Here is a 27,723-nt window from a genome sequence, read left to right as displayed (position 1 = left end):
CTGGGGCATTCCTCCTGGTGAAGTCAAAAGCTGGTGCCGACTACAGGTATCTAAGATTTTGAGAGTCTCCAGGGCGGCCCTCCGGACCCCAGGATCCGAGTCCAACTGTAGCTCCTGGAGAGCTGAGAGTGAGCACGGACAGGAGAGGGTCAGGACCCTGGAGGTCAGGACCCAGTGACTCCCACGGGGGCCCAGGGACTGACTGGGAAAGGGGCCGGCGTGACTGCAGACATGGCAGATCCTGTGTTTGGAGTCAGGAGACAGCGGGTGGAGCTTTGTATCCATGCATGTCTCCCATGTCTCGGGGCTTCCCTTCTCTAACAGGGACAGAGGGTCTCCCCAGAACCCGGTTGCCATGTGGATCAGCTGAAGGAATCGGGGTGCAAGCATTTCATAAATGTGAAGGGGTTGGGGGCAGAGGCCAGGTAACAAATGGACTCCCCTCCCCCTCCAAAAAAACCCCCACAACTGAGGGTCGGTGGACTCTCCCCTCGAGCAGGTTCACCAAGCTCCCCAAGTGAGCTTAGCGGACTCAGTTCAATTGAGTCTCCACCACTTACAGTTTCGTAATGCCGGGAAGTCCAGCTTTTTCAGATAATGTGTAGACATCTGCTTCATGATAATTCCTAAAATGATAGCCAGAGAAATGCTCATCACACAGGCATTAGGTCAGAAAGGTCTGGTGTTACCTTAAGAGGTGTCTGTTGGGTTAGTGGAGGATGCCCTGTTGAGAACCGGGCCAGCCTGCCACACGGTGGGACAGAGGGGTCTTCCACCTGAGCTCTGGTCCCAACACCTGTCCCCCTCCCCTCCACACCCGCTGGTCTTCAAGGTCCTTCCTGCATCAGTAGACATCTGCCTGCTCACCTGCTAGGTTGCAGGAAGCGATTCTGATCCTTGAAAAGTTACTTTTAACGTAAGTCATTGTTTCTAGCAAGAAACTGTAGAGAACAGCAGGCTTTTTCTGAGTCTGCAAAAAAAAGTGACACACAGAGCCTTGGAGGTTGAGGTCCTAGAGACCGGCTGCTTACAAAAGTGCATTCCCATCTGTCTGATGCAGGGTCTGCCCAGAGAGGGCAAGCGCCCATCCCAGCATCACACAGCAAATGAGAGACGGGGCCTCCTTCAGCCCCTGTTACATTCTTATCTGACCCACAGGAGAGATTATATTTGTCCACAACCCATGCTGACCAGTGTAGTAGCCAATGGCCACATGTGGCCCTTGAGCACTTGAAATGTGGCTAGTCTGAATTAATAAATTTTATATTGATTACGTGTTGAAGTGATAAAGATTTAGATCTATTGGGTTAAGTAAAATATTATTAAATTTGGTTTCACCTCTTTCCACTTAACGTGGCTACTAGAAAACTTAAAAATGCATACGTGGCTCACACTCTATTTCTGTTGGACAGCACTGGTCTTTACACTTCACATCTAGGAGGTGAACACAGGGTCACAGGATGGACCTCTGTGGCAGCTGAAACCCTAAGGCCCAAGCCACTGGGCGGCCACCTCCAAAGGCCCGTCCCCCTCAGCTTCCTCACCAGGATGGAGCACAGGGTCATCTGGAAAACGGTCATCTGGTCAGCCCCAGTGGCATTGCGTCGCCCCAAGGAGTCTTCCAGGGCCTTCCAGCCCCAGAAGCGCATGCACTGATACATGGTAGCCATACAGGCCTGGAGGGACACAGGGCAGCACAGCAGAAGAAGCGTCAGGCAGGCGGAGGGGGCTCACACAGGGGTGAGGCTGGCGGGGCTGCATTCCATGGATAAAGCCAGAGGGCAGCCCTGGAAAAGCCTCGGGATGCTGAAGGAGGGCGGGACCAGAGCCCCACCAGCCTATAGAAGGGCTGTGTGCGCAGTTATTAAAAGCCCCTTGGGCGCAGATGCAGGCCGCTTGCCCGCTTGCCAGCACCTTCATGCCTTCAGCAGCCCTGTCTGGGACCTGCCCCTCCAGGAGATTGGGGTCGAGGCCAGGCTGCGACTGGCAGGACCAGGCAAGCTTTCTCATCCCCCCAGATCTCCTGCCCTCAGCTCCTCCTGACACTGAGCACTGCAGCGGCCAGGCCCCCTGGGCTCTGGCCTCCAGCAGGTTAGGCCACTGGAGGATAATGACAGGAGACTAGAGGGCAGGAAGGCTGAGGTTGGAGCGTCTATTCCTCAGGGATAGCAGTGGCAGCAGTGGCACTGAGGCTCGCCACTACACTTGCTTGCGTCCCCAGCCCACCTGTGTTAGCCTGAGAGGCAGGCGTTAGACTAGGAGATGGGGTCTCTCCCTCTCCCTCTTCCCACCTAAACTAATGGAAGATCTGGGCCTTGGACAGAGAGAAGAAAGAGGGTGGCAGAGTCAGACACCTCTCTGCTCCCCTTCTCAGCCTCCCTCTCCGCACACAAAAGCCTGTCCCATAGGGAGCCGGTGAAGAAAGATTTAGGGAGGGTTTTAAACATGAATGAGTCATAATACCCAAAAGTGAATCTGGTAAAAGGGAGATTGGTGGAGGGTCTCTGCAGGCGGTGACTGGAGAAAAAGGAAACCCAGCCCCCCCCCTAGAGTGGAGGCTCCTCAGTAATCGGGTGTGTGGGTCGCCTTGAGTGGCCCCTTTCGCCAGCCTGGCGTGAGGCCACGGGGCTCTCGGGGAGACTGAGTTAGGTGGGGGAAGCCTGCAGGTAGCTAAGCCAGCACACCCAGAGGTCATTTTCCTCTTGGGGACAGCGGGGGCCCCAGGCTTTGGGACACCGAGACCGGGATGTGTCTCACTTGGGCTGCATTGGAGCAGGGGTCCTGGCAGTGCAGCATGAGGGGTACCCAGGCTTTCTTCACTTCCTCCTTGAAGAAATGCTTCTTGGAAACCCTGACCATCTTTGCCAGTTTCCCAAAGAGGAGGAAGGCTTTTAAGCGCAGCTGCTCTCTCTCCTGCGACCGAGACACACAAACAAGCTCTGAAATTCGGGGAGCAAGAAGCCCTACAAAACCACCAGCCGTTCTCCGTGGGCCATTTTAAATGCCTTGACCCCTGCAAAGGCTTCTGGACCTTTCCATCAGGACAGTCTCTCTTGCAGGGCTCCGAGACTGGGCATCACTGGTACTGGTGACTTTTACTTCCTAGATGAGGGTCGTGTTGAATCTACACACACACCACTGCCTAGCAGAGTCCCCACCCAGCATGGCACGGCACGGGTGCCCAAAGAGCGTTTGTGTGCTGGAAGGAAGTAGAAAGGGAAGTTCATTCCCAAATAGCGGGGAGAAAGGTCCCGTGGGCCCTAGAACAAGCTTTTATTTTACAAGATCCCACGATCAGGCAATCGATACATCAGTGCCAAGTCGGACCTGCCACCTTTTTGCAGGTCTGAGCACATCTTCTCCTTAGGGGATCAGAAGCGCTCACCCTCTCCCTGGGCAGGCATCTGCGGAGCCCTCACAGAGGACCAGGGCCCAGCAAGGCTCTCATGGGGACTCACGTTGTCAAAGAAGGCCCTGCACTGCTCGGAGATGGCGTTGAAGAAGGACCCCACGTCTCCTTCCCGGAGCTCGGCCAGGACCTTGGCCAGGGCCTCCATGCCCTCGGAGGACACGCTGGTGCTGCACAGCTCCCTCAGGGAGCTCAGGCACTTCACCAGGAGCAGCTTCCGGTACTGCCTCACCTGGGGGGCACAGGGACCCTTCAGCCCCCGCCTGGTGGCCCTCCCTGGGTGACAGGAACACTCCAGCATGGACCCTCAGCCCACCAGGTCCTGCGCCCCGGGCCCTCGGGCTCAGGGTGGGGAGCGGCACCTTCTTGGGGGCGCCCAGGGCCATGTTGCCGAGGGCACGCAGGGAGAGCACCCGCAGGGCCTCCTCCTGCTGGTCCACACCCTTCTCCAGCAGCAGCACAGCGGGCTTCAGCAGCTTTGCCTGGTACAGAATTGGGCCGCTCATGAACTAGAAAGGAGAACTTTTCACAATTATCCCCAACAGAGGCCCATTGCTCAGGCGCGAGACAGTGTGTGAGGTTATCAGTCAGTGCTCAGGACGGCCTCCCTGTGGATAGGACCGGATTCTGAGCCTTTACTCCTGGGCCCAACTCTCGGCTCCTCCGCCTAACAACTGTGGGACCCTGGCAAGTCAATCAGCCCTCCTCTGGCCCCTTGGGCATTGCTGCCACCCCCCACGTCACACATCACTCAGCGGCTACACTGCAGGGCACAGGCTGCATCGGAGCCCCTTGCCCTCAGGGCCAGCCCAGAATTACTTGTGTGATGAAGGAATGAATGAGTGAATGAGCACACAAATGAGGGGCGCTCACCTGCCCCCTGGACTGTGATGCCCCGCAGAGCCTGGGCACCTGCCCCTGAGATGAGCCCCCCAAAAGAGCGGGGGTCACCCACTCCTCCTCCCCAGCCCACCCTTCCTCCACACCCTGCGCCTCACTTCCACACAGACCACCGTGCTGCTGACGCGGCAGCCCAGGACCTCCGAGTCCATGCCTCTGAGCACCAGCTCTGACAGCCTCCGTCCGTAGCCCTCCACGTTCTGAATGTACAGCCTGCAGAGGGTACCACACCCCACCAGGTGGGCGGGGATGGCTTCTCAGCCCCTGCCCGCTCCGGCAGAGCCTGCTCTGGAGCAGGGAGCCTGTGGACAGATCTAGCACCTCTGGGCCTCTTCCTCCTCGCCAGGGGGTGTCACTGAAGTACTTACTTTCCACTGCCTTTTTATGAAAGGGGACTGGAATGAGGGCTGCTCAGGGGTGACCCCTTGATCTGGCCTTGCTCAGAAGCCCTGTGTGACCTTGGGCAAGCCCCAAGCCTCCTCTGACCTCACATTTCCTGCCCTGGGGCACAAAGGGTTGGAATAAAAGACCCCCTTTGCCCTGCGTGCTTCTGCCATCCCAGACTCCGGGACACGGATCAACCTGGCAATCCCCGCAGAAGCGAGGCATTCAGCTCCCACCCAGGCTTCCAGCAAGGAGGTGCCTCTGGAAGTCCCACTGCCCGCCCCGTGGGAGCCGGGGTGCCCACCTGGCCAGCAGGCCCACTCCTTGCAGGAAGTTCGAGCTGCTCTCCAGGAGGGCCCACACGCCCTGCTCCTCAAGGGTTTCAACCAGCCGCTCACTGTTGAGTCTCTTGAACAAAAGCTGCATGCATTTGATGGTGATCCTGGAAGAAGGCGGGACCATGTCATGACATGGCAGCTGCCCGCCCCCCCGCCCCCCGGGAGCACCCAAGGTGCCTCAGAGGGGCAAGCACCACATCTATGAAATGGGGTCCCAACGCCTGCTGGGCCTGCTCAAGGGGCCAAGGGGCGATCACATGACAGAGCGGGTCTGCACATTCTGAAAACTGCGCCGTGCTGGACACATGTGAGCGAGCGGTATGAGCAAGGTCAGCCTCCAGAAGCTTCTCCTCCCCACCAGAAGGGGATGGCAATGGCCTCTCAGCGGAAGTGGCTCTTGGAATCCAGCGACTTCTAAGAGGCGGCCCGAAGCCACGTCCAGCCCAGGCCCATTGCTTTGCACCCCACGCCGCCTGCCCTCGAGAGCACCTTTTCAGGTTCATCTCCTCGGGCAGGGTCCCCGTGTGGACAAGTCTCCACGTCTTCAGGACAGGTGACACAGCCTCCGGCCCCTGGCTGCTGCTGAGCTGCAGCAGGAGGGTGTAGATGAGGTCCGGGAAGAGGTCCGGGAGCTTATCATCCTTGTCCATCTTCTCGATGAGAAGGTGAATGGTGCACAGGGTCTGCAGGGAGAGCGGCAGGAGGCGTCGGCGCTCTGCTCACAGCCCCGCGAGGAGCCCCAGGGCCTGCCCCTGTGACTCACCATCAGCGGGTCCACTGCGGCCAGGCGCCAGGTGTCGGCCTTGGAGGCAGCGTTGGTCCTGGGGGTGAACCGCGACTGCAGCCTGCCCATCAGTCGGTGCAGCAGCGTCCGGGCAAAGGGCACATTCTCCGCCACAGCCAGCCACACCTCCATCAGGTGGCTAGCCAAAGACAGGGGATAGGACTGCGGGTTACCGGCCACGTGCCCTGACGGGCTAGAGCCTCTATGGAACCCCCAGCAGCCCTCTGAGTAGTGGTTGGACTCACGCAGCCGAATCTTAAGGAGCTGGGGTAAGCGTCAAAGCTTGTGTAACTACACTAGAACCCAGGTCCCTGGCTCCACGCTCAACCACCTTTCTGTGACCCGGCTCACAGTACCCCTGGGAAAGCCGCGGCCCCCTTGGAAGCCCTGGCTCCACAGCTAAGTGACCTTGGAAATCTCCAGCAGGCCTACGGTTTGATGGCCGATGGACATATCCGGTAATAGCCTCCAAGTGCCCGACTCATGTCAGGCTGGCCCCAGGCACCTGGCTCGTGCCGTCTCCCTTCCTCCTCCCAGCACATCTTTGAGGAAGAGTTTTCATCTCTGTATTCCACAGGAGAGGACAGGAGGCCTGCGTAGGCCAGGTAATCTGCCAAACTACAATTTGCAGCGGACTTCCTGACCCCCCAAGTCCAAGCCCATGGCCCTGCTGAGAAGGGGAGGGCCCCAGGACAGTGACTTGATGGGCCTGGTTACACAAGTATAGAGAGCTGGGGTCCTGCTGGGTTCCAAACAGCTAAAGAGACAAGTCCAACAAGATCAAATTGAACAAGGAGATGCTTAAACTGAATTCACAAAACTGGGTCCATGGTTCCCCAAAAGCTGTGCTTCCCACGGGAGATGCAGGGAGGGGGTCGGACAAGGTACCCTCAAGGCCCTGGTCCTCTGGGACATTCCAGCCGAGGTGAGTCGGGCATGGCCTGGGTTGCACAGCAGGCTGTGGCCCCGCCCCCAGGGCACCCACCTCTCCATGGGCAGAGGCTGCCTCAGGAGCGATGTGAGGACTGTCTCCTGGTGGTAGTGTGCCAGCCGGAGGATGCCCTGGATGAGGAGGCCCCGCACCTCCAGGTGATCCACCACGGGCAGGTGGACCAGGATGGCACCCAGGATCTCAGCCACCTGGGGGGTGCGGGGGCAGGGCCAGCATTACCAGGGCAGCCTGGCTCTCATGGGCCTCCTGTTCTCAGCTCACTGCATACCCCTTCCCCAGGGACCTTGCCCAACCAGATAATGAGTAGGTTAAACTCCAGCACCCCCTCCAATGAATCCTTTTGGTCTTTTCCTGGACTTGATCAGGTTTTCAGTGTGGGAAGCAGTGCCCTCTGGGAGAGACAGCCACGGACCTCAGTCCACCACCTACCTATTATCTGGGTTACCTTCAACACATTTCTTTCTCATTCTAGAACTCTACTTTCTCCTCCTCTTTACAACCAGGGGTTTGGGAAGCGTTCTCAGCGAGTGCATCCGGACCCTTGCCCACCCTCTGGCCTAGGTGTACCGGGCAGCCCCAGGCCCCAGGTGGCCTGGCCATAGCTCTGCCACCTTGTCCTCTAGCTCCTTGACCCGCATCTGGAGGAAGGTGCCTATCCAGGTGACGGAGGCCTTGTCGTGCTGGAGGTCCATGGCTCCGATGTTTTCACAGAGCTTCTGGATGAGCGAGACCACCTCATCACAATTAAACTGCACGCAAGCCACCTAGGACCAGAGGAGGCCTGTCCTGGGATCCGAGCCCAGTCCCGGGCCCAGTCCCTGCCCCCACCTGTCACCACTGATGGACCCTCCTCTCCTGCTCGACATCACAGCCCCGGCTCAGCCGCCCATCCTCTCTGGAAACCTTTGCCACAGCCTCCTACCTCCCTGCCCAGCTTCTCAGCCTCCATCCCAATCCTGGGCCCACTCAGGACCATTCCTCTCTTCAAAGCCTCCCAGGGCTCATTGGGAGGACAAGTCAGAGAGATGCCCAAGGCATCCAGGATGACCTCCAACCTCCTGTTTCTCGTCCCTTGTCCCCAATCCTGTCTGAATCCCTCCCAGGAAGCTTCTCCCCAAGCCCTCCCTATCCTGTCTTTACACCCCTGCAGCTTTCCCTCTGGGGGTGCCCTGTGCCCTGACACCCTCCGATCCGTCCTGCCGCTCCACACGCCTCTCTCCTCCAAGAAGCTGCCTCTATCTCTGAGGCAGAAGTGACCTCAGCCCTCTCTAGCACCAAGAATTTGGGTGACACTGGGCACTTTCAGTCATGGGTTTTCTGGGCCCCTTCCACCCTCAGTGTGGATGGAGAGAAGATAGCTGGGGACTTTTAAGCACCTACTGTGTGCCAGGCACCCCATGGGGACCTTACATATTATAGACCATTTAAGTATGGATGGCATGAGTTAGACCAAAGGCTATGGAAGCTGTGATTCCCAGAGGATGGGGGCTGCACAGCCAGGTTGAACAAGGTCCTGCCCCCCCCCCGAGATGATCTAGGCATGTAGAGACCAGCCCAGCAGCCCACACAATCTTCCTGGCTTGTCACCTTGGCGATTCTGGCGGACGCACTGAAAACGTCCATGTCCAAGCCCTGGAGGTCCTCCTTACACCTCGCAAGCTCCAACTCCTTGGAAGCATCCCATGAGGAGCAGGTCTGGCTTGCTGTTGGGGGTACAGTTTCAGACATGCTCATCAAGGACAGAGGGCCCTGTCACAAGCCACATCATGGCGGCCGCCTGCCCTGGCCCTCCGGTCGCCTCGGCTCTGTGGTCCTGGACCACACTACAGCATCCTGACGTCCCGTCCCTTCTTGTCTTTGCTCTCATTGTTTCCCGCTCCACCTCTGCACATGGCTCAAATGCCTGCTCTCCCGGAGGCCCTCCTGGGAGGGATGCCCCACCAGCCACCAAGGCAAGGGCAAACTCTCCCCCTCTGAGGGTCACCACTCTGCATTCTCCCCTGAGCTCATTTCTGGCCAGTTTTCTGTGTCCTTGGTATCCGTAAGCTGGTCTTGTTCCAGTGGGGCCCCTCAATGCTCAGCACACACCCTCAGTGAGTTGTGCTGAACCAATGAGCCTCTATTTCTGGAAGCTTCCATGGCCTCTCAGTGAGCCCTGCACCCCTCTGCCATCTCTGCTGGTTTGTCTACACAGAGAGGCCACACTCCGCCCGGGAGAGCCTCACAGCTGACAGCCCTGGTGCCAGCCCTCCCTCCCGGCCTGGAGAGGCTGGTCCTGTTGGAAGGCTGGTCGCCTTCCCCATACCGTGAAGATCCAGCAGGCTGGACAGGACATCCATTGAGGCCAAACGAGTTCTTCTGTGAGAGTCACAGGTGCACGGGGCAATGAGTCCAACCAGCGTGCCAAACTGCCCCAGCTTCAGGGGAATCTGAGGGACAGGAGACCTCAAGGCTCACACTTTCTGTCCACTCACGCATACCTGGTGCTGCCCAAGGGCAGTGTAGAAGGTGGCCAGGGACGGGGAACCCTGCTCTGAAAGCACCAGCCTAGTCTGGGAAGGGGGAGAATGACACCATCCGCCTGCCGCCGAAGTTTCTGCCTCCTGAGCCCCATAGCTGGGCCCCCAGGGACTAGGCAGCCAGGAACTGAAGAGTCCAACTGACCTTCGGCCCGGGTTCGATGTCCAGGTGCCTGACTTGTTCCTGTATCTGAGCCCTGGATTCAAATCTAGGCATCCCCACTCTCTAGCTATGTGACCTGAGTGCTGAACCTCAAGCCCTCATGTTCCTCGTCTGATAATAATGGCGCCTCCTCGGTCAGGGGATGTCATAAGAATTGCATCAGAGAATCCAGATGATACACTCTGCACAGTGTCTCAAATGTTACTAGTCTCAGCCCTCGCCTCACCTTGCTGGACCTGCGTCCCCACCGCGGTGTCACCTGCCTTATCTTCATCATATACCAGCCGTGAGACTTGAGGCTGGTCCCCACACCCCAGCCCCAGGAAACCATCCTTCTTACTGCCAATGCCAACCAACCCTGAGGACCTGGCTTTCAAAGAGGATGGAGCCAACAAATGTAGGAAGAAAGGTCTCAGACAGTTCATCAACAAAAGTACCTCATTGCTTTTTCTAGATTCTGTGATGTTTGTGGTACTTGTCAAACTTTATAAAATTTGTAATTTTGCAGTGATTTATTTTCTCATTCTACGTAAATGTTCACTTTTCTAACTAATGTGGTGTTCATAATTGTATACCCTTTTTCTTAAAGGGGGCCCTCCCTGTGGTATGAGCCTCAGTCCCCCCAGTACCTGGATCCACGCCAAGCCTAGACCCTCACCCCCCAACCCCAGAGCTCCAGGCTAGCCCCTTGAGGGGTCTCTGCTATTCCCAAATGAGGCAGCCTCTTCCCAAAGGTCTCTTCAGGGGAGCAAGACTTGGTTTCAAAAGTGTTGCCTCTTCTCATAGACAGAGACAGGCGCTTCTCTGTGGATGTCACAGTGGTGGGCTGGGGGACCGGGTGATCCTGAACTCACACAGACGCCGATGCTTTGGACATAGATCTGCATGAGATGGAGATGGAGTTTCATTGCCTTCTCCCTCTCCCATTCTTTCTCCGACAAGATCCACTTTTCCATGAGCTATGGATAGAGCCCAGAACACAGAAATGGGCATGAAAACCCCAGGGCCAACCTTTCCCTGGCCAACCACTGCCCCCCCATCCATCCTCAGAATCTGACTCTCAATGCTTCTGGATGGTTCTAAACACTTCTAGCTTTCTTCCCAGACCTCCTCAATGGAGAAAAGAGCGATGCGGCCGTGGGGAGAGAGAGCGTGCGCCCCCCAGCATCCAAGATGGCTCTTGACTGATGTGTTTGGCCTTGCTCCAAATGTTGGCCTGTGGTAAAAGGGCCAGCAGGACAGCCCACCCTGTATTCCAGGGCCTAAACGTTCATGCATCTAATTAATAGAGCTTAATAATACATAGAGCAGCACACATGGGATGTAGCAGCCAAAATAAAGTCAGTGGACTCACACAATCTGCTCCTGATTTCAAGACTGAGTATAATGTTACAGTAATCAAGACAGGTCAACACTTGTAAAAATAGACAAATACATCAATGCAGCAGAATAAGTGTTCAGAAATAGAGCCACACGTACATAGTCAGTTGATTTTTGACAAAAGTGCAAAGATAGTTCAACGGAGAAAATAGCCTTTTCAACAAATGATGCTGCAGCAATTGGTTATCCATGGGCTAAGTAAATAAATAAGCAAACAAACTTTGGTCCATACCTCACATCATATAACAAATTTCAATATATCATAGACTTAATTGTCAAACTTGAAACTAAAGTTTTAGAAGGAAATCCTTGTGACCTTGGGTTAGGCAAAGATTTCTTAGATGTGACACCAAAAGCATGATCAGTTGAAAATAAAATGATAAATTAGACTTCATCAAAATTAAAAACTTCTGCTCTTAAAAAGACACTGAAATTAACAAAAAGACAAGTCACAGACTGGGAGAAAATATTTGCAAATTATATATTTGATAAAGGACTTGTATCTAGACTATATAAAAACCTTGAAAACTCAATAATAAGAGAGCAAGCAACCTAATTTAAAAATAAACTACCAGCAGCCTTTTTAAAAAAATGACAAGATTATGAAAGACAAAGAAAGACTGAGGAATTCTTCCAGATTGATGGAGATTAAAGGGGCATGATGATGAAATAAAATGCATAATCCAGATTAGATCCTGGATCACAGAAAAATAGCTATAAAGAATATTATTGGGACAATTAGTGAAATTTGAATGTGGACCAAAGATTAGAATATAACATTGTTTCATTATATAAGAGAATATTCTTGTTCTTGATGTCTGCAACTAACTCTCCATAATTCAAAAGGTGTGTGTGTGTGTGTGTGTGTGTGTGTGTGTGTGTGTGTGTGTGTGTGTAAAATGAGAAGGAGAAAGAGAGAAAAAGAAAATGTAGCAAAATATTAAGAATTGTGAATCTGGGTGAAAAATATACAGGAGTTCTTTGTATTGTTCTTGCAATTTTTCAGCAAATTTGAAATTTTACCTAAATGAAATTACCAAAACAATTTTTAACTCATCTCCCTGTTTCCCCCAGAGACTCTGGCCCTCAGGCCAGCTTCCTGGGAGGGTTGGCCATCCCTTGCTCTTGGCCCTCCGCCTGGCAACTCACGTGCACCATCTCCTGCAGCCCCTTCGGGTCCAGCTGCCTCTGCATGAGGCTCTCCATCAGCTGCTCCAGGGAATGTAGGGCGTTCGTGTACAGGGTCTATGAGAAGAGAGGGGAGAGCTGGACATCAATGAGGGGGAGCACACAGTATGAGATGGTCTGGTAGCCACCCCTTTACTTTTGCTCAAATTGAGTTCTTCACACTTGTCTTCTCATGTGACACACAAGACAACCTTTTAAGAGGAAACCATTTTACAAAGGCGGGAACTGAACTTCTAGAGCCCGCTTCTCCTGACTTATCCAAGGCCAGGCCCTGGAGACACAGATGGCTACCTGACCACAAAAGATTCATCCTCTTTTTCCAGTGTTCCTGGGAAAACAGCCATTCAGTCAGGGACTACATTTCCCAGGACCCCTTGCATCTAGGGGGAGCCACGTGACTGAGCTCTGGCCAATGGAAGGTGGGCAAAGTGGCTGGTAAATCCTCCATACTCTTCCTATCCAGGCTGGATATCAGTACCCCCAGGAACATTCGGAGTTATGTGGTAAAGCTGGCAGGGTCCCTGAGTAACTACATAAACAGCCCCATCCCCACCCCACTGCCAACTGGACTTTATTTGATGCAAAATAAGCTTTCATCTTGTTAAACCACGGAGATCGGAGATTTCAGGGTTTATCTGTTACAGCAGCTTACATTACCTTGCACAAGGCCTGCCACACTTTGCAGCCTCTAACCACTCACAGGTGGTTCAGGATGGTGGGCTCTGGGCACTGCCCATGTTAATGTCAACCTCCAAGTCCTGACCCAGAAAATGAGGTGGCCCAGAGGGACCTACCTTACTGGACTCATTGTCCTCTCCTGGGGGTTGGAGAGAAATGAAAGAATGTGTACAGACATCCATCAGCTCACTGTTTTCCTCTGTAGAATAGAAAGGCTTCACTTTGCTAGGGAAAGAAAGCGTGAGAAGAGGAGTGATCGGTGAGTTGCGACCCTGCCCTGTCCGGGGTGTGGAGACATGCCACAATGCAAGGCAGAGGCCAGCTTCCCTGGTTGGGGCTCCAGGCATGCACCCCTCCCCAGGGGTCCTGGCTCTGCCCAGCCACCAGTGTCCAGTGACTGTCTGCGACTGAGGGGGTGACTCAGGGGCCCCAGACCGCCTCTCCTACTTGTTGCCTGCCCTAACCCTGTCCCTCTCCTGCTCAGAAGATTTCCATTGCTTCAACCTGACCACAACCATGGATTCTGCCTCCCAGGCTGGTCCTGACCCAGGGGTTAAGTGTAATGCTGCAGCAGCACTGTCGCCTTGGAGCTTATTAGGAATGCAGATTCTACGGTCCCACTTCAGAGCTACTGAATGAAAACCTGTGGGGGTGGTGTCCAGCCATCTGTGTTTTAATAAACCCTCCAGGGTGGTACACCTGGAGCTGCTTGATACACGTAGCTCATTTATCCTCCATCCCTTAATCAACAGTTATCAGCTGAGGTGCATATTACAATTTAAGGGCCCCAGGGGCCATGTCGGGCTCCAGGGATCTTTATTTAAAGGTCTAGGGTGGGGTCAGGGTATCCATATTGTTAAAAGTCACCCCTGTTGACTCCACTGTGCCTCCAGGATTGGGAGCCACCATCCTGCTTTAACTTTGAAGTCCTGCCCCCCCAAAGGGGTTCTGCCTTGCCGGGAGCTTCCAGCTGCTACCCAAATCCACATATTTTGTCTAAGCCCAGGTCAGAAGTCAAACTCTTTTTTACAGCTCCTGTTACAGCAACTGAATTGCATCTTGTTAGTAGCCCCCTTTTTCTGGCCTTAGGTTTTTTTGTAGTTGTTCACCTATAAACACTCAGCTCTGACCTCTAATTCCTTGTGTATGTGTTTGTCTTCTCTCCAAGTCCCTGAAGGGATGTTTGTGACATTTATTTAAAATCTGTCTATGTGCTGCCTTGTAAAACAACAAGGAGTTCTGCTATGAGCATAAATGATGAATCTGCCCCACATTGGTGAAGGATTCCTAGAAATGACCCAACCATTTCAAACACGAATTTTATAAACACATAGCTTCTTCTTGCTCCCCGGTCCCCACCGATGCATGAACAGTTCCAGGAAGGCAACCTCGGGTAATTTATTACTTATTATAATACTTAGTTTAATTGTATCAATATTGTGTCAATAAATATACTCCTTGACCGAGCCCAACCCAACTGGAAAGATATCATGTCCCTGCTGTGCTATTCAGTGTCACTGCGTGACTTCTTGCTAAAACATCTAATGGACTGAAGAGCAGCCCACCCACCTGGCAGTCACCCCACAACCCAAGGAAAAGAGCCCAACTTGAAATATTGTTGAGAAGTATGGGCAAGAGCTGGTGGAAGCCATCCCCCATCTTCTCGGATAGCCCATTGACCTGGGAGAGCCAGAGCCAGGGAGGGTCAAGTAGGGGCAGCCACACAATGAGCCCTGAGGGGTGGTCTCAGACGTTGCCTTCACCCAGGGGAAGTGCCTGGGGCACGGGAAGGGGCCGCGCTCACCTCAGGTGCGAGAGCGCATCCATCGCCATGGTCCGCACGGGAGAAGCCAGGCTGTGGGTCGGCTCCGCCTTGATGATCGCCTGCCCAACCCAGCAGGGTAGTTAGCTGCCGGGCCACCCGGAGCCCCGGTCCAGGCAGGAGAGGGGCCCTCCACCCACAGTGACCCTGACGGTGGCAGCACTACCCAGGGGCAGTGCCAGGAAGACCTGACCTTTAGGGTCAGTGGGCCTTGGACACTTTCCGGGAGGCGGCAAAACCTGGTGGAAGGCGTGGGGCTCCAGGCGGGCCTGTCCTTCTCGCTCAGGTGGCCTTACTTGTGGGTATCCTTGGGCAAACCATGTCCCCTGCCTGAGCCCAAGTCCCCTCACACGGAGCACGAGGACTCAGTGGCTTGTTGCACAGGGCTGTGCCAGGCTGGCGTGAAATTACATGCGTATGGCTCTTGGCCCAGAACGGGAGCCAGATGGGTGTTCCTTTCCTTCTCCATGCCTCCTCTTCCACCCACATCTCACTTCCTTCCAGAGCTGCTTCCAGCACAGCTGGAGCAGTTTCCAGGGGCAAGGCATTGTAAGGGAATGGGGAGGTCTGGAGACAGGGACACTGGCTCTCCCCAAACTCCACCAGTCCCTGTCTCTGCTTCTTGCCTTTGGGCAGTTGACATTTTCTAGATCTTACCAAAGTTCTGTGCAAAAGTAGCTTTAAGCCCTGCCTGCAGCAGACCCCTACCCCCTGGGTCTCTCCTGTGGAGAAACACTGGGGTTACAACAGGGCTGACCCCTGCAGCCTCTGTCTCCCAGCGCTGAACCAGTCACCTCAGGGCCACCACAGAGCCTGTTTCCTGGCCATGAAGCCCCTTATCAGATACAGGAATGTCATACTCAGAACTCCTACAGCTGGATAGAAGCAGAACTGAGACAGAAAGGGGCTTCAGAGACTCTGTACCCCTCACCTCCACCCCCGTGTCCCTCAGATGCCCTCAAGAATTCTGAAAACCTCTGACAAGATGGAAGCCAGTCAGCAGAGTTAGACCCCAGGACCTCCCAGGGCCAAGGACGCCCCCACCCAGCTTACCATTATAATGGCAGTAAGAGTCGTTTTTTGGGCAAATTGAAAGTCCCCCAGGTCCTTGACGTTTTTGATGGCGTTGGTGACTTGCACCACACTCTTCATGAAGGCCATTTTGAGGAAGATGTCCTGTGCCCGGATCAAGATGGGGGGAAGGAAGGAGCATGTGTGAGTGACCCTGGGGGTCCCGAGCCACAGCCCCGACTCCCAGACCCTGTAGCCACATAAGGACGCTCCTTCCTCTGCACTGAGGAAGAGCCAGTGTCAGGGGCGCTCAGAGGGATGGCTGGCCTCATTCTGTCCTTCAGCCACCTGACAGAGCATCTGCCACGCGGCGGGGACGAGGGCCAGGCTCCAGGGCTCCGGGGAAGGTGCTGCCTCCCCCAGGCCCACCCCCCACAGTTGTGTCCGAGGGCCACAGCGGTCAGTGAGCAGCTTCGCTCACCAGGGGGCAGCGAGCCCTGGGTGTCACCAAAGAGGCAGAATAAGCTATTGAGATTCAATCATAGTTGCTTTTACAACACAGATGACCCTTGAGGGCCTTTATTCTAAGTGAAGTAAGGCAGACACAGAAGGATAAATACTGTGTGATTCCCCTTCTATGAGGTACGTGGAGTAGATTGACAGAGACAGAACGGAGGGTGGTGGGTGCCCGGGGCCGAGGGGGCAGGGATGGGCAGTAGATCGATGGGTGCAGAGTTTCAGTTTTACAAGATGTGCTGGAGATGCATGGATGGCGGTGATGGCTGCGCAACTATGTGAATGTACTTACTGCCACTTAAAAAGGGTTCGTGACTAATGATGACTAATTTTATGTTATGTGTATTTTTACTACAATTTTAAAAACTAATAATAATAATATAAAATAATGTTTGCTTTATTCTCTGTGTTTTCTCCTCCTTGCTATTCCAAGGAAGTAGCTAGACCCTTTGCATTTCTGAAGACAACCCTACTTCTTGTCGCTTACGACAGACAGGGCTTGGGTGAGGTGTCTGGGGGTGGGTGGGGGCAGAAGTGAAGGGAGAGGGAGAAAGGCTGGAAAGAGGAGGGCTCATCCCGTGACTTCTGGGGACGCATGCTCGCCCCTCCCAGCACTCGGGAAAAGGGCTGTCCCCCACTCTCCCCTACAGCAGAGAATAGCACAGGTAGGGCCAATGGGTTTCCCAAATGCTGGGCATCAGGTAGGACTCCTGGATGTCCCCATGTGGGCCATGGGCCGCCTGGGTCCAACTCCTGGCTTCATTACTACCCAGAAAATGATGCAGGGTAACTCTCCACCAGCCTGGATGTGGGTCTGTGGCATCCTGGGGTCACCTGGCAGCTGCTGGTGTAGTGGTGAATGATCTTCTTAGTAAGAGGGTTGTCCACGTGAGTGAGGAGCATCTGCGGGTGGCAGTATGTGGCCACACAGCTGTATATCACCATGAGGGCGCCCTTCACAGTTTCCCGCCTCCAGGGATGGTCTTCCTGCGAGGTCAGTGAGAAGGAGAAGAAGCACTGCTCAGCTAGGCCCCCCCAGGAGAGAGCAGGTCTGCCCCGGCTGCACGTGGATGGTCTCCGGTCACAGGACCAAAAGAGCCACTGAGTCAGCTGAAGGTGCCTGAAATACTCATTTATTTATTCCTTCATTCAGCGGTTCTTTTTTGAGCACCTACGACATGCCAGGCCCTCGGCGTAGAGCAGTGAGCAAGTCAGTCCAAGGCCAGGACCCCCTGTAAGCTGAGAGCAGGTGGGTCGTGTGGACAGCCCTACATGGAAGCTGGCTGCCTGCTCCTTCATACCTCCACCTGCTGGGTGCCTGCTCTGGGCCAGGGGCTCTCATGATGCTGGGGTTCCATGGGAACAGAGAGCCTCGGCCCTGCTCTGCTGGGAGGAGGTGTTGGAGGCCACCAAACCCAACGTGGAAGAGGGACAGGGGCACCAAAGCCCTGCCAGGCTGCGAGTAGACACTCGGGTCTCAGATCCTGCTCTGTGGAGAAGCTGGGGCAGAAGCCTGGGACACTCCGGCTTCTCTCCATCCAACCTGCCAGACCCCGGGGCAAGGGTCCAAGGTCAAGGCCAAAGCCTGAGGCATCAGTGACTTCAGACAGTTGCCTACGAGGGGGCTCAGCCAGGCTGTGGCGCCTGCCCTGTGGCAGGAAGTCTACCAGAGGCCAGCCGTAGGCTGCCTGGGTCCAACTCCTGGTTTCACTGCTGGCCAGCTGCGTGTCTTTGGGCAAGCTTCAGTGCTCTCGTCTACACAACAGTGGGCATTATAGCCCCCCGTCCCAGCCCCATTGGTTCACTGAGGCAGAGCTCCCAACACGTGGAAAGCATCTGCAGCTTCAGATCCAGTGGGTCCGGGTGAGGCCTGGGACCCTGCATTCCCAGCCAGCACCCAGGGACGCCCCCATCTTGAGTAGCAAAAGTCCAGGACGACTCTGCAGTACTAGGTCCTGGCAAGGCCCCCTCTGTGTTCTCTAGATGACCCAACAGCAAAAGCTTGGCAGGAGGCAGCCTCCGATCTCAGTCCTTTGGCAGCAGGATTCACAGAGGGGATTTCTTATTGTGATTGAGTAAGAACCTTGGTTGGGTGCTGAGAGCACTGCTGAGAGGCCCTGGGAGACCTAGTCGTGGAGCGAGGGTGCCTTACCCGCCAAGCGCCGATCTGCCAGGACTGCTCCGACTCCTGGATCCTCTCCTCAAAGTCATGGAGCACGTTCAGCACAGTGTTCACCTGGCCCCGGGCACACAGGCCAAAGCACAGAATCACGCCCTGCGGGGAGACCCAGCCAGCTGGGGTAAGGAGGCAGGCAAGGGACAAACGAGGAGACCGCACACATGCATATGCATGCATGCACAGACAAGTACACACACACATGCATGCGTGTATACACACATAGGCACACACAGGCACATGCATGCACACACATACAGACAGGCACGCACATGCCTTATTCCCTGAGGGTCCAGAGGGCTCTGGCAGATAGGAGGGGGCTGCAGGGCACCCTCACCTCCCGGTCGAAGTCATTGCCATAGTCCGTCTTGTACAGCAGCTCCAGCAGCAGCACCTCCACCTTGTCGGCCTCCAGGCCTGTGGCCAAGGTGAAGCCCAGGGCCCGGTACAGGAAGCCCTGGGGAGGCAGAGGATGAGGGTTTCCTACTCAGCCCCCCAGGGGTCGCTGCGTGGGGGAGTTCGCTGCGTACTATTTCCTCCAGGTTTGTTTGGTTGTTGTTTTAATGTGCAGATATCTATGCATTTTACATGTTTTTAAAAATAAATACTCAGGCTATTCTGGGGGGATTGGACTGTACAAGGTCGAGCATATTATAGATAGTGGGGGCCAAGTTTCTCTCCTATGTAAATTGAACCTACTTACACTCCTGCCAAAATATCTAAAAGCACCTATTTTCCCACTGTCTCCCACATAGAACGTTATCAGTGAGAGCTGGGACATTTGCATTTTGTCTGCTTCTTTACTAATCATGTTGATCACTTTTGCATATTCTCATGATCCATCCATTCTTTGAATTTCTGTCTTATATTGTTTCCCCGTTTTCTGTCGGGTTATTTCTTCTATTTAATTTTTTATTTGTAAGAACTCTGTGTGTATATTTGGAAAAATAACAAAAACAAACATATTGTTTGTTTATTATATATTATTTTATGTATTATTTAGTATATTATTTATTTAGTATCTATTTAGTATATTATTTCAGTTACTCCACACAACAACTCTAGGTGGTAACTACAATGGCTGTATTTGGAGGTGAGACAATAAGCAGGAAGCGACAGAACCAGGAAGTAAAATCAGGCGCAATCTGAGGCTCGTTTCTCTTTTTTCGGTTTTGATTTTTTGAATTAGCTTCAGGTGAGCAGAACAGTGCACTAGTTATACTTCTGGGGCTCCTTTCTCACCATCGCGTATCGGAAGACTCCACTGGCCGATCAATCCCAGCTGGGCATTTCCCAACGTCTCATGTCCCTTTTGATTTTATTCGTGGTAATTTTGTTTTGTCACACAGAAAAATTTTATTTTCAGAGGGGCAAGTGTCTTTCTTTTCCTTTGTGTTTCTTGGTTTCTTTGCATGCATATGAAGGCCTATTCCATGTTAAGATTATAAAAATATTCATCAATATATTCTGGTTGCCCCACAGTTTTATTTTGTACACTTAACTCTTTGATGTTTCTGGGACGGTAAAGCCTTCCTTACTGTGCTTCGTTTTCAATGAGCTTTTCTCTTACATTTTTTTTCATTCGGATGAACTTAGAAATAATCTTGTCAAATTCTAGAAAATTGTCAAATTTCCACAAAAAACTCCTTTTTGGGAATTTGACTGTAAATTCTATTGCAGATTAATTTGAGGACAACGGTCAACACTGAGACTTCCTGTTTCTGAACAAGAGCTACTGTGTCTGTTTTATTAGGGCTTCTTTTAGCTTCCCTGCCTCTCCTTGTAATTTTGTGGTCTTCACATTGGTTTCACGTTATTTCATGTAGTCAATATTTTAGGATTGAATATATATTGATTATATAGTTTACATTGCACTGCTCCTTTGAATAGGATTTGTTTTCATTATATTGCATTTTTGTTTTATTTGTATATAGGAAGATAATGATTTCTGCATATTAATTTTGGAATGAGATTGGCTCCATCTACCGGGGTTATAAGTCTGGACTACAGGTAGCCATCTTGCCCACACCTGGAGGATGCAGTCTAGCTGGGAAGAGCTTGGGAGGGTGCTGAGGAAGTTCCTTAAGCTGCTGTTTCTAATTGTGCCTTTTAAAGTTATCTGAGCCAATAAAATTCTATGTATTTATTTACTTTCCTTACGTTAGGTGAGTTATTATAATATGGTTAAACTGTATGCATTTGCTTATTAAATACTATATACAATGTTCTTTCAAATGGACATCTGGCCTTAAATTGACATCTGATAAGAACTTATACCTGCAAATTTACAGCATTTAGCTACAGAAAATATCTGTAAGATATAATGTACTATTTGTTATTTTACATATTTACCTATAAAGGGTGTATATTTGAACAAACACGATTTTTAGTTGACACCTGTACAAACCTTCTTTTAAACATCTTTATTGAGATATAAGTCATATACCATAAAATTAACCTATTTAAAGTTTACAAATTCAATGGGATATTCACAGAATTGTGCAGCCATCATTGCGATTTAAGTTTGGAACATTTTTATCACCCCAGAAAGAAACCCCGTACCCATTTGCAGTCGACCTACATTTACCCCAGCCTCTGGCAACCACCAATCCACTTGCTGTTTCTACGGAGATGCCTATTCTTGACGTTGCAAATAAATACAATCATATATTATATGATCTTTTGTGTTCCTGTGCATCTGGCTTCTTTTACTCGGCAAAATATTTTCAAATGTCAACCTTTTTATCTCATTCCTTTTTCCTTTTTATGGCTAAAGAGTATCCATTGTGTGGATAGACCACATTTTGTTTATCCACTCATCCATTGAAAGATACCCGAGTTGTTTTCACTTTTTTGGCTGTATGAGTAATGCTGCTATGGTCACTCGTGTACAAGTTTTTGTATGGATATATGATTCCATTTCTCCTGGGCATATAACTAGGAGTGGAATTGCTAGGTCACATGTTAACTCTATATTTAACATTTCGAGAAAGTGCCAAACTGTTTTTCAAAGCTACTGCACCATTTTATATTCACACCAGCAATATATGAAGGTTTAAACATCTCCACATTCTTGTCAACATTTGCTATTATCTGTCTTTTTTATTATAGCCATCTTTGTGTGTATAGAGTAGTACCCCCATTATAGTTTTAATTTGCATTTCCCTAAAATTAATGATCTTAAACATTTTTTCATGTTTTTACTCACCGTTTGTGTATCTTATCTGAAGAACTATTAGATCCTTTGCTTGTTTTTAACTGGCTTATTTGTCTCTTTATTATTGAGTTATGAGTTCTTTATGCATCTTAGGGACTTGATTTGCAAATATTTTCTCTAATTCTCTGGGGCGTCTTTTCACCTTTTTTATGGTACTATCTTCAGTGTACAAGTTTTTAGTTTTGATGATGTTCAATTTATCTATTTTTTTCTTTCATCATTTGTGGTTTTGGTGTCATATCTAAGAAGACTTTGCCCAAGCCAAGGTCAAGAAAATTTACACCTGTTTTCTTCTAAGAGTTTCTTAGTTTTGCTTTTTTATGTACAGCTGTGATCCATTTTGAATTGATTTTTGTGTATGTTGTGAGGAAGGGGTCCAACTTCATTCTTTTGTAAGGCGATATGTAGTCATCCCAGTATCATTTGTGGAAAAGAGTGTTCTTTCCTAATTGAATTATCTTGGCACCTTTATCAAAAATCAATTGACAGTAAAAGTGAGGTTTATCTCTGGACTCTCCGTTCTATTCCATTAATTTATATGTCTATCCTGTGCCAGGGTTACACTGTCCTGTTTACTGCAGTCATATGTAAACAGTCTTGGGATTGCAAAGTTTGAGCCCTCCAACTTTGTTCTTTTTTTTTTTTTTAATCACAACTGTGTTGGTTATTCTGGGCCCCTTGCATTTCTATATGAATTTTAAGATCATTATAAAACTCTGAAAGAAAAGGCCTGCTGGAGTTATGATAGATAAATTTGGGGAGTGTCGCATCTTAACTGCATCATCTTCCAATCCATGAATAATGGGATGCTTTCCATTGATTGAGACCTTCTCTGATTTCTTTCAAATGTGTTTACAGCTTTGTCAAAAACTTTTCATGGTGAAATACACACATGTGGTCATCCCGTATCTGGATGAGTCAGGTGTAAGAAAACATACCCAGCAGTCTGTCAGGTGCGGGTAGGGACAGTTGGGAGTCCAGCTCCAAACCCCAGCTTGCGCACTCTTTATTTTCCCCTCTGCAGGCCTTATCTTTACTGCTGAGCTAAAACCTGGTGACTTCTCTAGCTTTCCGTGGTTCAGTGTCATTCTCACCCTTTTAACTATTTACCAAAACCTATTCAGACATCTCAGTCCTTGCCTGTGGACTCTGCTATGATGTATCTTCAGATGGAGAGTAAAGTGAGAAGGATGGGAAAGCTGGTGACGGAAGGAGAGAGCCCAGCTTCAACAAAGCAGGTTCTTAAAGAAAAACAAAAAACTAAAACTCACTAGCCTGGACCACCCCCCTCTCCTCCCAGGACTCTGCAGGCAGGTGCAGCTGCTCTCACACGCAGTGTGACCCTCTGCGCTCCAACATCCCTTGAGTCCCCTCCCTGTTTAAACTGCCCTGACGCTGTGGAGACCAACCTTCTCCAGAGAGGGGCTGTCAAAGCTCTCAATCTGGTTGTTCAGCTCTTTGCTCAGACGAAGACTCCAGTTGGAACCTTGAGTCTTCTTGAGGGAGCTTCTCAGAAACTGGGGAGACAGGAGACATTGGCGGGCAGCGCTCCAGGAGGGCTGTGTGACCTGGAGCAGTGGCGCCCCCCCCCCGCCTTCTCCAGCCCCTTTTCCAATCTCTGGACCACCTGACCATAAAGCCCTGATCCAGCGCTAACGTTCACAGACCCACAGTGGCCCTGTGGGTCTGGGAAACGGCTGTGGCTTGGGGGCTGATTGGAAGAGGGTCACCCGCTCCCCCCGCCCCCATGCTTATTTCCTGAGCACTTGATTTGTTCTCCCGTGCTGGTAGGTATAGCTGTGGACATGGTTGCTAACCCTCAAGTCTTCTGACAGAAGGAGAATGTGTCCTATAGGGCCTCCCAAACTCCCCACATGCCAACCCTCCCAAGTGCCCTCCTGTCACCTCTGCCCCTCTCCCCACCCTGGCCTCAGCAGGCTGGGTCACCTCTTTACCTGAATCAGCTTGTCCTCCCAGGTCTTCTGATTCCAAGTAAACTCGGTATGTTCTGCAGAAAGAAGGGTCACCCACGCCACTCTCTGCTGCTGCTCCCCCTTGGGACACCTGCTTAGCTTGGGCCTGCGAAGCCCTTCATGGGTGGGCTCACCACACCACCTTTCCCACCCCACCTTGCCAAGGACCAAAACAGGCTGTGCTGGTCCACCTCAAACCTCAGCTCCTGTTGCTCAAGCCACATGATCAGCAGCCCAGTCTGTGCAGCCTGAGGGCAGTTGGCCGGGGGTGGGCACCCTGGGCACCTCACCTTCCAGGTACTTGACCAGCAGTGGGATCTCCAGCTCCCACATGTCAGCCATGGCGGGCGCGATGCTGTGGCTCAGGGTCCTCAGGAGGTTGAGCATGGCTATCCCGCGGCCCTCCCCCTTGTAGGGGGACGATATCAGCACCTGGAGGGCACCAAGACTCCAGGGGGGCGCTGCCTGGGCTGTGCGGCCCCGGGCACCATGCTCCCAGAAAGGAGATGGGGGACAAGGCCTCGGGCCCCCTCCCCACCCCAACCTATCTGGACACATAGATTAGTGTCCAGAGTCCACACGGGGAGGAGAACACGTGGGTGTAGGACTGAGCCCACCCTGGGGGACAGGCAGGCCATTGTCCCGGGGATGTTTTGAGGCTGCTCAAAGGCTGAGTGGAGGAATCTGAGAGCAGGTCCAAGCACATTATCCCTGACACATCTACCCGAGAGGGACAACGGGGACCGGGAAGGCTCTGTCGTGCCAAGCATCCAGCTCTCTCCTCCCTCTTAGGGCTCTGGGAAGCCCAAGGGAGAACGCCACAGGACATGGCCTCAGCCAGTCCAGGGCACAGCCCAGGCAAGCCACTCACCAGGAGACGGGCTAGCAGCTTCTGGGGCGCGGGCAGGTCCACTGAGGAAGAAGAGTTAATCCCTACTGAAGCTCCTGGCCTGAACCAGGATGTACCCCCAAGTCCCCAAGGGGGCTTTACTCTGGGAGGTGTTTCCCCAACGCCACCCCATTGTCCGCATAATGGACAGTGGGTCTACACTGGGATTTTCCATGGAGAACATCATTTGGCTTCTCCTGAGAAGAGTGGAGAACTGTGCTATGCGTTGGGGTATAGAAGATGCTATTTTCAGGATACGCCCACTTTTTAGCGGGCACCAGGACCTGCCATGAGAGCGTTTGTCTCCTCCTGTGAACCTTGGCATCTGTTGAGCCAACAGTAGTCAAGCACCTGCCCCCCACCTCCACCCAACCGCAGGCTTTGGGAGTCAGTGAGTCCATAAGAAGCAAGCACAGAGCTTGGACCACAGGGCAAGGGAGGACCAGGGCTGCTGAGAAGCTGCAGTGTGGCGGGGCAGGCGAGGACTCAGGCCCAGAGTGGGGTAGGGGGTGTGAGGGGAGATCGGGGCATGAGGAGAACCGCAGGGGGTGGTCTAGTTGGTTGCTCTGAGCAAGCTCCACCCTTTGCTGTCCCTGGGTCCTAAAAGGCTCCCCAAATCACCCCCACTGCCAGCCATGCCCATCCAACCAAGTCCCCAGCCCATGAGAGAAGCCCCCTTGGAACAGCAGTGTCACTCCATATGTAGGTGTGTCTAGTCACTTTTCTGAAAGTTTGATATTAACAGTGCTCAATCGGGGGGACCCCGATGGGGTGATTTGCAGAGGACTCAGCGGGACACCTCCAGTTCCCCCAGCTGGCTCACAGAAGCCCAGAGAGAGGCTGAGCCAGGCCCTCAGCAGGGTGGGAGCTGGGCCTGTGTTCTGGACCAGGGGTGTGGGGATAGGAGTGAGCTGCCAGAGAAAGTTAGCCCGACGCTAACACCCCCTCAGATATGGCAGGGCGGGCCTTTGGCCTGGCTGTTTGGACTCCTGAAGCTTCCTGGAGGGGGGGAAACCACAACACGGAGTGGCCCACCTGTCCAAACCCACCAGATGGCCCAGGGATGCTGCCCACCGTGTCTGCTCCTGCCAGCCACGTTGGCCTCCACGTCCTTGGTGTGGAGCTGTTGCTCCACCAGGTTGGTGAGGCTGATGCAGATAGGGGTCAAGGCCTCAGTGAAGTCCGTCTCCATGATGTAGCACAGAAGCCGAACCCAAAACTCCTGGGGGGAGGGGCTGGGGTTAGCTGGGGTGTCCCATGGCCACGCGAGGCTATCAGTCAGCTCCCCCACAGTGTAGGCTTCGCCAGTTCTCCAGAACCACGCCCCCACCGCTGACTGCCTCTGCCATGACTGGCTCCGCGGCCAACCCCGCTCTCTGTCAGGGCCATCTAAGTGGCCCCCACCCGATATGGCCGAGGGAGTCAGCTAGTACTGGTTGCCCAAGCTCTCTCCATGCTGACCTCACACCAGCCCCACACCCATCACGTCCTCTGCCACCATTGTCCTCCCTCTGACCCCAAATCCTGGAGAGGTGCACACTGGGCAGACGACCCAGCTGTGTTTGCCAACTGTGATGGTCAGTTTTATGTCTCCACTTGTCTCAGTGAGGGTTCCCAGTCATTCAGTCAGACACTAATCTAACTGTGGCTGTGAAGGTGTTTGTAGATGTGACAAAAGTCCATAATCCGTAAAGGAAAATATCCTCAATAATGTGGGTGGACTTTATACCATCGTTAAAGAGGAAAAAAACCAAGCAGGTTTTTCTGAGGAGGAAGATATCCAGCCCACTAGCCTGCCCTACAAATTCCAGACTTGCCACTCCCACAACCTCATAGCACAATGCTTTGAAATAAATAGAAAATATGTGCATGTGTGTGCATGCGTGTGCATGTGTGTCTGTGTGCATGTTTGGGTGTGTGTGCGTGTACATGTGTGTGTGTCTATGTGCGTGTTTGGGTGTGTGTGCGTGCCTGTGTGTGTGTTTGGGTGTCTGCATGTGTGTGCATGTCTGTGTGTATGTTTCTGTGTGTGCATGTGCGTGTCTGTGTCGCGTTTGGGTGTGTGCGCGTGTATGTCCTACTGGTTCTCTTTCTCTGGAGGACGCTGACTGAAACAGATTCTTGCAGCTGTGTCTCCAGCCCTCCAGCCATCTCCCCTCTCCATGGATGATCACTGAACACCCCCCGCTAATCCTGGTCCCCCTTAGCCTCACTCCACACTCCCGGGAGTTTGGGACGAGGCTCCTGTGCCACCAACTAACAAGTGCTGTCACTCGGGCCTGTTCTAGCTGCCAGGACTAGAATCCCCAGCTCCTGGGTTCCCCCGGGGAGGCAGCATGGTGAACAGAAAAGAGCATTTTAATCCTGGCCCCGCTATTTACCAGCTTCAAGGCCTGGAGCAAATTAACGTCTCTCTGAGCCTTAGCTTCCTCATCTATAAGAACAAGGTAATAATAAGAGACCCTACCTCATAGGGTTTGAGGGATCATTAAGTGAGATTCTACCTGTTGCACACCTCATAGCACCTTCTATATGCGGTGCTCAGCGGATTGTAGCAATCATTCTCATTATTTCTGTTATTAAGACAAGCTGCCACTGCATAGGGCCATCTAGCCCGTGGCCTCACTTAATGGACCATGACATGCTCCTTGAGCTGTCATGGTAAATTTTTCCTATCTTATTGCTATGTCACAGTGTATTGCAATCATACGGAGCCCTTCTGGTATACGCTGTCATGTCTTTCATATAGTAGGAACTCACTGAATGTTTTCAGAATTAAACCACTAAAATCATTTCTTTACACACACACACATACACACACACACACACACACACACACACACACACACACACACACACACACACACCTGGACTGAAGGGGCTCTAAGGTAACAAACACATTTCAGGCAATAAGTCAACTGATACGTATTGAGGCCTACTGTGTGCCAGGCTCTGTCCTAGCATCTGGGGGCTCTAAGCTCTCATCAAGGACCTGCCTCTGGAACCGGATCCTGAAGGATGAGAGCTCAGGGACTTGGAAGATCGGGGCCCCCAGGCATCCCAGGCAGCGGGACTGGGAGAGGCAGGGCTCTTGGCATGCGCCATTCCCCTGAGCCTGGGCAGTGCGGACACGAGCCGTCAGCACAGCGTGCCAGCCCAGTGGGCAGGTGGCCGGGGCTCACTCACGTTGGTCATCCCACTGACAGAAGAGGTTATGATCCTCACAGTGTCCATGGTGACTTTGTGGACCATCTTCTCCTCCAGGTCCTTCTGATAAAAGCTCTCCCGGCGATTTGTCTGGAATGCAGAACCAAGGGGTCCCCACTTGTGGGCTGGCAAGGGGCTCACTGTGGTTTTGGGTGTGGTCTCCTCACCCCCACGGGGCTCGATGCCCAGATACTGGCGCTCCAGCACGCTCAGGCTG

General features: G+C 52.5%; 1 protein-coding gene across 1 annotated transcript in view; it reads right to left on the bottom strand.

Annotated features, from left to right (window-relative positions):
* MROH2A (maestro heat like repeat family member 2A) overlaps positions 1-27,723 on the bottom strand; it is a 40,569-nt gene that overhangs the window by 1,819 nt on the left and 11,027 nt on the right. The window contains exons 13-41 of the mRNA XM_019628269.1: positions 27,486-27,596; positions 25,374-25,521; positions 24,282-24,322; positions 23,701-23,842; positions 23,393-23,445; positions 22,847-22,954; positions 18,558-18,677; positions 18,197-18,319; positions 16,879-17,031; positions 15,571-15,693; positions 14,500-14,579; positions 12,812-12,920; positions 11,979-12,074; positions 10,304-10,408; positions 9,073-9,196; positions 8,355-8,470; positions 7,379-7,531; positions 6,801-6,955; positions 5,795-5,954; positions 5,521-5,714; positions 4,998-5,135; positions 4,408-4,522; positions 3,772-3,918; positions 3,459-3,641; positions 2,758-2,913; positions 1,545-1,676; positions 868-970; positions 561-626; positions 8-122 (exon numbers count right to left, since the gene is read on the bottom strand). Of these exons, the coding sequence (XP_019483814.1) occupies positions 8-122; positions 561-626; positions 868-970; positions 1,545-1,676; positions 2,758-2,913; positions 3,459-3,641; positions 3,772-3,918; positions 4,408-4,522; positions 4,998-5,135; positions 5,521-5,714; positions 5,795-5,954; positions 6,801-6,955; positions 7,379-7,531; positions 8,355-8,470; positions 9,073-9,196; positions 10,304-10,408; positions 11,979-12,074; positions 12,812-12,920; positions 14,500-14,579; positions 15,571-15,693; positions 16,879-17,031; positions 18,197-18,319; positions 18,558-18,677; positions 22,847-22,954; positions 23,393-23,445; positions 23,701-23,842; positions 24,282-24,322; positions 25,374-25,521; positions 27,486-27,596 (3,569 nt within the window). The remainder of the gene's footprint in view (positions 1-7; positions 123-560; positions 627-867; positions 971-1,544; positions 1,677-2,757; positions 2,914-3,458; positions 3,642-3,771; positions 3,919-4,407; positions 4,523-4,997; positions 5,136-5,520; positions 5,715-5,794; positions 5,955-6,800; positions 6,956-7,378; positions 7,532-8,354; positions 8,471-9,072; positions 9,197-10,303; positions 10,409-11,978; positions 12,075-12,811; positions 12,921-14,499; positions 14,580-15,570; positions 15,694-16,878; positions 17,032-18,196; positions 18,320-18,557; positions 18,678-22,846; positions 22,955-23,392; positions 23,446-23,700; positions 23,843-24,281; positions 24,323-25,373; positions 25,522-27,485; positions 27,597-27,723) is intronic.

Source organism: Hipposideros armiger, unplaced genomic scaffold (genome assembly GCF_001890085.2).
Source record: "Hipposideros armiger isolate ML-2016 unplaced genomic scaffold, ASM189008v1 scaffold_17, whole genome shotgun sequence".
NCBI classification, from domain to species: Eukaryota; Metazoa; Chordata; class Mammalia; order Chiroptera; family Hipposideridae; genus Hipposideros; species Hipposideros armiger.
This window is presented reverse-complemented; position numbering and strand designations above follow the sequence as displayed.